The sequence below is a fragment of the Chanos chanos genome, chromosome 2 (genome assembly GCF_902362185.1).
Source record: "Chanos chanos chromosome 2, fChaCha1.1, whole genome shotgun sequence".
In the NCBI taxonomy this organism is placed as follows: Eukaryota; Metazoa; Chordata; class Actinopteri; order Gonorynchiformes; family Chanidae; genus Chanos; species Chanos chanos.
Genome location: NC_044496.1, coordinates 674,634 through 685,000, shown reverse-complemented (window position 1 = coordinate 685,000; position 10,367 = coordinate 674,634). Strand labels below are relative to the sequence as shown.

The window sequence follows — 10,367 nt, the reverse complement described above, 5'->3', positions numbered from 1 at the left end:
TCTGCTCTGTGTGTAGTAGGCACAACGACGCCCTTCCACAGTAAGGATTCAGGCAGTAAAGTGTGTGCGGTGAGGAGCCAGACGTACAGTATCCCACATAACGCCCTTGATTCCACTGCCCCGCGCCTGAAAAGGGGCAAAGAGAGAGAAATTCCCAAAGTCAAGAGACCCACCGCACTGAAGAAGGTGAGTGTCTACAATCCTGCATTTACAACACATGATTTCACTCCAGTGGTCTAAGCCCTGTGGTCTGCCGTCAGCCCCATGGGTTTCATTCTGCTCCTTTAATGATAGCACCTGTCTCCCCAGCTCTCTCACTCTCTCACAACCTTCAGATTCTCTGTTTCCCAACACCTCCAGCTTTGAGAGAATAAGATTACAGTAACCCTGCTGGCCTTTGACCCCCGCTGTAACCTGCCGTGGTTCGTCCACAGATTATTCTGAAGGAGAGAGAGGGGAAGAGGGGCAAGTTTTCTCTGGACCAGGGTGTCATGGACCCAGACGAGCCGACAGACCACCAGCTGCACTTCACAGACGACCTGTCCCGTGACGGGGTGTCTCAGGAGGGTGAGTGCTCCTTCTCCAAACCTCCACACCAGGCCAAATCAAACGTCTGCTCATCAAACATCTATCATGCTTTTCCTCTTCTAAGGCCTCTGCACTGCACCAGATGAAATGCCTGCTTATGACGTTTCAGGTGTATGAGTACCAGATGACATGCCTGCTTATGACATTTCAGGTGTATGAGTACCAGATGAAATGCCTGCTTATGACATTTCAGGTGTATGAGTACCAGATGACATGCCTGCTTACGACATTTCAGGTGTATGAGTACCAGATGACATGCCTGCTTATGACATTTCAGGTGTATGAGTACCAGGTGACATGCCTGCTTATGACATTTCAGGTGTATGAGTACCAGGTGACATGCCTGCTTACGACATTTCAGGTGTATGAGTACCAGATGAAATGCCTGCTTATGACATTTCAGGTGTATGAGTACCAGATGACATGCCTGCTTATGACGTTTCAGGTGTATGAGTACCAGATGACATGCCTGCTTACGACATTTCAGGTGTATGAGTACCAGATGACATGCCTGCTTATGACATTTCAGGTGTATGAGTACCAGATGACATGCCTGCTTACGACATTTCAGGTGTATGAGTACCAGATGACATGCCTGCTTATGACGTTTCAGGTGTATGAGTACCAGATGACATGCCTGCTTATGACGTTTCAGGTGTATGAGTACCAGATGACATGCCTGCTTATGACATTTCAGGTGTATGAGTACCAGATGACATGCCTGCTTATGACGTTTCAGGTGTATGAGTACCAGATGACATGCCTGCTTATGACGTTTCAGGTGTATGAGTACCAGATGACATGCCTGCTTACGACATTTCAGGTGTATGAGTACCAGATGACATGCCTGCTTACGACATTTCAGGTGTATGAGTACCAGATGACATGCCTGCTTATGACGTTTCAGGTGTATGAGCACCAGATGACATGCCTGCTTATGACGTTTCAGGTGTATGAGTACCAGATGACATGCCTGCTTATGACGTTTCAGGTGTATGAGTACCAGATGACATGCCTGCTTATGACGTTTCAGGTGTATGAGTACCAGATGAAATGCCTGCTTACGACGTTTCAGGTGTATGAGTACCAGATGACATGCCTGCTTATGACGTTTCAGGTGTATGAGTACCAGATGACATGCCTGCTTATGACGTTTCAGGTGTATGAGTACCAGATGACATGCCTGCTTATGACATTTCAGGTGTATGAGTACCAGATGACATGCCTGCTTATGACGTTTCAGGTGTATGAGTACCAGATGACATGCCTGCTTACGACATTTCAGGTGTATGAGTACCAGATGACATGCCTGCTTATGACATTTCAGGTGTATGAGCACCAGGGCCCGTTGTCCACATGAGAGTGATGTTGGTGACTATTTGCTGGTTTTCACAGTCATGTCCTGACTTTGTGACTGACGTCTCCTTTGGCATATTTGGCTTTGTAGAGAATGGGTTGAGCATGCCTAGCGATGCATCGCTGTCTCCGGCCAGTCAGAACTCCCCGTGCAGCATCACGCCCGTTTCCCAGGGTTCCCCGGCCAGCTCCGGCATCGGCAGCCCCATGGCCACGGCCGCCATCACCAAGATCCACAGTCGGCGTTTCAGAGAGTGAGTCCACACGCCGCGTCCTCCAAACTCACAGTCTCTGCTCTCAGCCCTGCTTCACCTGCACCCGCCTTCACTCAGCGCTCCCAGTCAAACTCTCAGAGCTTTAGGACGGCACACACAGTCATCTCCTCTTTTACAGGGTTAGATTTTACACTCTGTTAGGGGCATTTTGTGTGATTATGGTGCACTGAGTATCACCTAACTTGCCACACAGCTGACAGCCTCTCAGTAAGAGTTTCAGTAAGTCCCCATGAGAGCCTGGACTGGGGCCGTGGAGAAAAACCAGATTTGTTCTGAAATTCTTGGGCGGTCCCAGAGCCACGTCTTTGTCAACCTCCAGAAATGTTAATGGCCCTTTTGAAAAGAAGCTCTATACAGTAATGGATTGTCCAGCGACTTGTACAAATGTCACATCAGCAGAACGTATGTCTGCCGTCCTCACAGAGAGCCCTCTGTTCCCCAAATGCCGTCTGCCCTCGCTCCATTGTTCCAGCCTACCACAGTCACACAGAACGTCCACGGGAGGGACTTTAGACGGTCTACAGTTTCTGTGTCTTCGCCCTCACACCATCCTCTGCCTCATGGCCAGTCTGCATATTTCGCCTTTAATTTTTGCCGTTAATTTAAAAAACAAAATGCGGAGTATAAGATAAGATTTGCTCTTTTACAGCTGAGGTCTTCTGACAAAGGATTAGTAGTGTAGCAGTGCGAAGCATAATATATATATATATATATATATATATATATATATATATATATATATATATATATATATATATATATATATATATATATATAAAATACAACCCAAATATAACCCTAAACACAGGAACAGAGAACACCCCAAATATGACCCTAAACACAGGAACAGAGAACACCCCAAATATGACCCTAAACACAGGAATACAAAGCAAGTTGTTGGATGTGCTTAACTGTGTACTTGTGTGTCTGTGTGTCTGTGTGTGTGTGTGTGTGTGTGTGTGTCTGTAGGTACTGTAACCAGGTGCTGAATAAGGAGATTGATGAGAGTGTGACGCTCCTGCTTCAGGCCCTGGTGCGTTTCCAGGAGCGGGTTTATCAGAAAGACCCCACCAAGGCCAAGGCCAAACGCAGACTGGTCATGGGTTTGCGTGAGGTCACCAAACACATGAAACTTAACAAGATCAAGTGTGTCATCATTTCGCCCAACTGTGAGAAGATCCAGTCCAAAGGTCAGAACCCACTGCTTTATTCCAGTGCGCTGACAGGCTGTCTCTCATGGTTAATGTACAGTGTCCAGTCTGTAGCACTTTAATGACCAAACTGCTCTCACAGGTTAAAAACTCACTATTTCCACCTCTTTCCCATAAACTATCTTGTCTTAACAGCTGGGTTCTTAAAATGCTTATTGAAGAACTAATGCACACATGTAATTATTTTCTGTCAGAGATGAGTTAATCCCTTTAGATCATATTTTTTTTTCTTAAAATGACTCACCGTTGAGATAACAGCAAGAAAAAAAAAAAAAGATTGAAGAATTGAAATGAACTTTGTTCTTGTTGTTGAGAAGCGTTAAGCCCAGCCCTGAGTTACTGAGCGTGTGCAGAGTACTGGCCAGAAGAGGGCAGTACTCATCCTTTTTTAAAGGGCCAGGCAGCCACAATGCATAATCCTCATGTACTTGTAAAAGTGACAGCACAGTGTTTCTGTTGGTTAAAATGCACACGCAGCTGTGGGCTGAGCAGAGGATGCTGTGAGCTAACACAGCAGTAAGCTGTAACCTAACTGAGAGCTTAAAGAGATCTGACTGATGGCTTAGGTGGTCTGGATGAGGCGCTGTACAATGTCATCGCCATGGCACGAGAACAGGAGATCCCCTTTGTCTTTGCCTTGGGTCGGAAAGCGCTGGGCCGCTGCGTCAACAAACTGGTGCCAGTCAGTGTTGTGGGCATCTTCAACTACTCTGGAGCTGAGGTAAGAGCCTTCTGTCCTACACAGCATCAGACCACTTAGCAACAGGCAGGCATGACGGAGACTGTCCTTAGCAACAGGCAGGCATGACAGGCATCTTTACCCTCATCTTCACATATACAGATCTGCCTTCTGTCCTTCCCCTCATCTTCACATATATACAGATCTGCCTTCTGTCTTTACCCTCATCTTCACATATATACAGATCTGCCTTCTGTCTTTACCCTCATCTTCACATATATACAGATCTGCCTTCTGTCTTTACCCTCATCTTCACATATATACAGATCTGCCTTCTGTCTTTACCCTCATCTTCACATATACAGATCTGCCTTCTGTCTTTACCCTCATCTTCACATATATACAGATCTGCCTTCTGTCTTTACCCTCATCTTCACATATACAGATCTGCCTTCTGTCTTTACCCTCATCTTCACATATATACAGATCTGCCTTCTGTCTTTACCCTCATCTTCACATATATACAGATCTGCCTTCTGTCTTTACCCTCATCTTCACATATATACAGATCTGCCTTCTGTCTTTACCCTCATCTTCACATATATACAGATCTGCCTTCTGTCTTTACCCTCATCTTCACATATATACAGATCTGCCTTCTGTCTTTACCCTCATCTTCACATATACAGATCTGCCTTCTGTCCTTACCCTCATCTTCACATATACAGATCCACCGTGGACCTCTGCCCTTTCTCCATATATACATAAAGAGCGGATGGTGTTGTTGACGGTGCTGTCGTTTCAGCTGTGACTGATTATTTGTGTTGGCGTGTGTCTCTTCAGGACCTGTTTAATAAGCTGGTGTCGCTCACAGAGGAGGCCAGGAAGGCGTATAAAGACATGGTGTCTGCTCTGGAGCAGGAGCAGGCTGAAGAGGCCCTGAAAAACGCCAAGAAGGCCTCCCATCACATGGGCCATGTCCGCAACCACTCCTCAGCCAGCGCCATCTCTTTCTGCAGTGTCATCTCCGAGCCCATCTCTGAGGTCAACGAGAAGGAGTACGGTAAGACAGTGGAGAAACCCAGGCCGAGGAGAGCTGAAACGATAACTCTTACAATATAACTCCTACACATGATAACTCTTACAATATAAGACCTACACATGATAACTCTTACAATATAAGACCTACACATGATAACTCTTACAATATAACACCTACACATGATAACTCTTACAATATAACACCTACACATGATAACTCTTACAATATAACACCTACACATGATAACTCTTACAATATAACACCTACACATCTCAGTGAGAGGAGACTCCTTTTCAAAGGCTCTACACCTCACGGTTTAGTCAACGTGTTCCCACCACAAAACATTAGAATCAATGTAAGCCTAGAGTGTTTTACACCTGAATAGCAAGCATATACTACTCATCAGAAGGTCAAATGATCTAATGTGCTGAGGAGACTGAGAATCAGGACAGAGAAAAGACGGACAACTGAAGAACCACGGCTCGGGGCCAAGGCCGGACAGGTGACCCTGACCCTGACCCTGACCCTAACCCTAACCCTAACCCTGACCCTAGCCCTGACCCTAACCCTAACCCTGACCCTGACCCTGACCCTAGCCTGAAAAACTAAAACAGCCTGAAAAACCACCACAGAAACCACTGTTCATCTCTGTCCTGTAGAGTCTCAGTGGAAATGGGCAGTTTTGAGTGTTACTGAGTTGGTATTTAAGTTTGGAACCCAATGCATAAGAAAAAAAACCCCGAAGTTCTGACCAGTGGAGTAAAGAAATCTGGCATTGATGGGACCACAGTCAGTCTGGTTAGTGTGTTCCCATTTCACCAGTCTGGTTAGTGTGTTCCCATTTCACCAGTCTGGTTAGTGTGTTCCCATTTCACCAGCCTGGAGATCTTATTTGCCCTCTGGTACAGTTGGAAATCACATGACCAGCCACCTGGTGTAGTGCAGAAATGGGCTCCTCACCTTGTGTCCTAAGATTTAACACACATGACCAGATTTCATAGACCAGGGTACCGTCAAGCAGAAGTCAGTCAAAACCCCTATCCCAGTAAAAACGCACCAGACCCTGCGTTACAGAATCCCAGGAATGAAAGCCCCTCTGAAGGCAAAGGCTATCTGAACTCAGTTGGTTCACAAATTTCTTTTAAGAAATGATATATGTACTGCAGTGTCTGCTTTGGTATTTAAAAGCTTCCGGAAAGAGAGCAGTTTTGCTGTAGCACTGTCTTCACTGATTGGTCTTTTCGCTTCCTGCAGAAACCAACTGGAGGAACATGGTGGAGTCATCTGATGGCATGGAGCTCCCGGAGAATGAGCCCAGCGGTAAGGCAGCGGTCAGAGACGTCGAGCCACCGGGGGCCACCCTGACCTCAGTACCCCCGCCCACGCAGGCCGGGAGAGAAGGCACCGCACAAGAGAGAGAGGAAGGCAAAACAGACGACCGTCTGGAGGGCAAAACAGACGACCGTCTGGAGTGGGCGTCTCAGCAGAGCACTGAGACCGGCTCCCTGGACGGGAGCTGCAGAGACTTGCTCAATTCCTCCATCACCAGCACCACCAGTACCCTGGTTCCCGGCATGTTGGAGGAGGCTGAGGAAGAGGAGGAGGACGAGGAAGACTATACGCCAGAGCCCATCTCTTTGGAAGTGCCCCCACTTAGCAGAATAGAATCTTGGGTCTCAAAAACGTTGGAAAACCTGCAGCTGGGTAATAAGAGCCAGGACAGCACAGATGAGGAAGAGGAGGGGGGGCAAAGCCACGACGATGAAGAGTTAGACTCTTCTGACCTCACGGAGCCAGGACTGGACGACAAGGACCAGCAGGACTCTGAGAACCCGCGAGCCTGAGAGAACATGCCCCCCAACCCCCCCACAGACACCCTGTCCTCCCTCACTCCGACCCCACAACCCACTGTCCAAACTCAGGGACGCCACACGCAGCTCCGCCCACTGCCCCGTCAGTCACACTGCAGACACACAGCTGGACTCAGCCTGCCTGCACAGGCCAGAGGACCACTTCCTGTCTGTAAAAGGGAAACAGAAGTCTCTCCAGACCAGTACTGTCTGACAAACTGAACTGGGACTCAGAGCACAGACAGAGCGACTGGAGGTAACTGATGGAGGTGGGAGTGGCAGGTGGAAGGAGTGGTGGAGGCCAGGCTGTCCCCGCCCACTGCCCCGTCAGACCGCCGCAGAGAATGAAGGCCTCTGTCGCCATAGAAACGTGTGGTCATAACTTCAGTCTCTCTTATAGCAACGTTAATGAGTCAGTTGTCTTTTACTTATTAATTTATTTGCCTATGTTCTGTGTTGCCCCTGTATCAGATATGAAACCGTGTAGAGAAATCTGTGGTGTTTGGAGCGTTTTGTCCGGGCCTTGCCGCCTGTCTTCTTACTCTAGCAAGTAATCCTTTCATGGCCGAGGAGGCCAGTTTATCCTCATCAAAACGGAAAAAATTGACATCGAAGTATAAAAAAAAATCCAAAGAAAAAGAGTGAATATTTAAATATTTTGTTTGTCCTCTTGTGGAGAACTTATACTCTGTGGAAATGATTGAGGTTTGAAATCTTTCTGAGCTAATGTGTGTACTCTAGAACAAATCGTGACATGTACATAACCTGTATAGGTGGTGCTAATACCTGTAATATTTATATTGCTTGGGTAAAAAAAATGTTGGGATGTGTTCTGTCTGCTGTTTGAGTTGCTAGATGCTTTCTTTGTGCATTTGTATCCTGGGTTTTTTGTTTTTTTTTTTTTTTTTTATATATCAGTACTGATTTTATGTGTTTCATGGAGCCTTTTGTCAGATTATTATAAGGTAACAGAGAGACAGCTGTGAGGAGTGAGGTGGGGTTTGACAGCTGTGAGGAGTGAGGTGGGGTTTGACAGCTGTGAGGAGTGAGGTGGGGTTTGACAGCTGTGAGGAGTGAGGTGGGGTTTGACAGCTGTGAGGAGTGATATATAGTTTGACAGCTGTGAGGAGTGACATGGGGTTTGACAGCTGTGAGGAGTGACAAGGGGTTTGACAGCTGTGAGGAGTGAGGTGGGGTTTGACAGCTGTGAGGAGTCACGTGGAGTTTGACAGCTGTGAGGAGTGATATATAGTTTGACAGCTGTGAGGAGTGAGGTGGGGTTTGACAGCTGTGAGGAGTGATATATAGAGTGACAGCTGTGAGGAGTGAGGTGGGGTTTGACAGCTGTGAGGAGTGAGGTGGGGTTTGACAGCTGTGAGGAGTGATATATAGAGTGACAGCTGTGAGGAGTGAGGTGGGGTTTGACAGCTGTGAGGAGTGAGGTGGGGTTTGACAGCTGTGAGGAGTGAGGTGGGGTTTGACAGCTGTGAGGAGTGAGGTGGGGTTTGACTTTGGCTTATCAGAGGTTTGTGAATAGGACAGTCAGTCATTGTGCTTTGACCAAACTTTCCCAGACTATATGTTATAGTTTAAATGGTTTCTAATGTCCACAGTGCTGGTTCACACACACACACACACACACACACACCTCCCAGCTTCATTAAGTCCATTGGAGTGGTGAGACACTGGCTGGCTGTGCTGGGGTTCTGGGGTGTGGCTGTCAGTATTACTGGGACAGGAGACTGCGTCTGGGTGGGGAAAGAGCAGCCGTCCTGCCAGCAGTCTACACGAGGACATTACACAGTCATAGGAGGAAAAAAAACCAACAATGATTTTTTTAGTGATTTGGACATTGGCATTCTGACATGGCTAAGGCTGGTCTGTGAGCCGGAGTTGTCGTAGACGTTTATGATCTGTAACGGCCGGTACAGCTGTGCCTAACCAGTCTTCTCTTTGTCTTCATGTTTATGGAGGAATGATAGCAAACGTGTCTTTTGCACTATGTAAATAATAGTAAACAAACTCTTGTAACTAATGTGAAAATGGTTTTATGAAGTATCTTTTCTCACTGTGCTGCTTGTCTTTATATGACTATTGAAAAATCACTTCCTAAAACTGTACAGCACTAGTCAAATGTAGATGCTCCTGTCATACAATAACTGCTCTTCTGTTTGATTATGTTGACCAATCATTAATCCCATTAAAATGTTTTAAATAAACTGTGTGTGATGGATTGTGTGTGATCTCAACTATAGCAGTACATGTATTTTAAATAGAAGTTCTGGGTCTACTGTTAGCATTAGTGTTATTCGCATTATTAAGCACTTTATATATTTGGATCGTGCGGACCCGCGGAGCTGTGGACAGTTTTCCGGAGTCTTCCCAGAGAAGCGTGGTGATAGTCCTGTGAAACGCTCCAGGTGAGATGCGTGACGTCATCCAGGGCTGTGAAAAGCCCTCCTTCTTTGCGTGTAATTGAGACAGGACAGTCGGAAATGCAAATCAGGACCTGTCTCTTCCTCCTGCTGTGGATTTGAATATCCACACAAAAGCCTGCACTGTACGATATGACTTTTTCAGGCACCTGACACTGTAGTCACTGTACAACAGCACACGCACTGAGGAAAACTCCTTTTCCTTCCATGTACTTCTTAGATGATGTTTAGAAGCATCAAACACATTTTTGTAAGGGCTTGTTCTTGTGTGAGATTTTTCGTGGAAAATTTGCTTCAACCAACGTTGCCTTTGATTGTGTATTGAGACTGTCTGGTCTTGTTAGTTTGTAGTTCCAGACATTGTGACTCCCTTTGGAAATTAAATCAGCTGGCAGAATTATTGTGAAAAGAAAACAGTATAGATACTGTGAAAGAGGTTACAGAAATGAGCATCTCCGAGAGCAGACACCATTTGTCTGTGTGTGTGATGAAGTACAGATCCCGTGGAGTTGTGTTCTCCACATCATGTGTCAGTATTTGCATTAAAACCTTTCTCCTGACCAGTCTAAATTTCGACTCAGAGCCAGGGCGGTGCTGAATTCTGAATGTGACTTACACTGAACCAGAAAACTGGATGTAATAGCAGAACACATTCAAATGCTTTTCTGCCTCAGTGTATTTATGGTGCATGAGTCACCCTACCTCTCCCTGATTGGCTAGCAGCCTGGAGGGGAGGGCCTAGGGGACTGCCACTCAATTACAGACATCTTCCCCTCCATTCACACATGCATCAGCATGCGCAGAGCAAAGGAGGAACTCATTCATAAAAAACGGGAAAGTTCATTCATGAGGACTGCGGCATCTCTGGCTCCCTGGGTGCAGACGGACCCAGCGTTTCACATCATGACCGCTCGGCCAACGCACTTCATCA

The 10,367-nt window shown here is 46.6% G+C and overlaps 1 protein-coding gene across 2 annotated transcripts in view; it reads left to right on the top strand.

The window, feature by feature from the left end:
* secisbp2l (SECIS binding protein 2-like) overlaps window positions 1–7,760 on the top strand; it is a 24,442-nt gene extending 16,682 nt beyond the window's left edge. For both annotated transcript variants that reach the window (XM_030764896.1, XM_030764895.1), the window contains exons 12-18: window positions 17–186; window positions 435–567; window positions 2,036–2,198; window positions 3,189–3,409; window positions 3,997–4,151; window positions 4,953–5,172; window positions 6,406–7,760. In XM_030764896.1, the coding sequence (XP_030620756.1) occupies window positions 17–186; window positions 435–567; window positions 2,036–2,198; window positions 3,189–3,409; window positions 3,997–4,151; window positions 4,953–5,172; window positions 6,406–6,995 (1,652 nt within the window). In that variant the 3' untranslated portion in view covers window positions 6,996–7,760. The remainder of the gene's footprint in view (window positions 1–16; window positions 187–434; window positions 568–2,035; window positions 2,199–3,188; window positions 3,410–3,996; window positions 4,152–4,952; window positions 5,173–6,405) is intronic.
* Window positions 7,761–10,367: the final 2,607 nt, after the last annotated feature.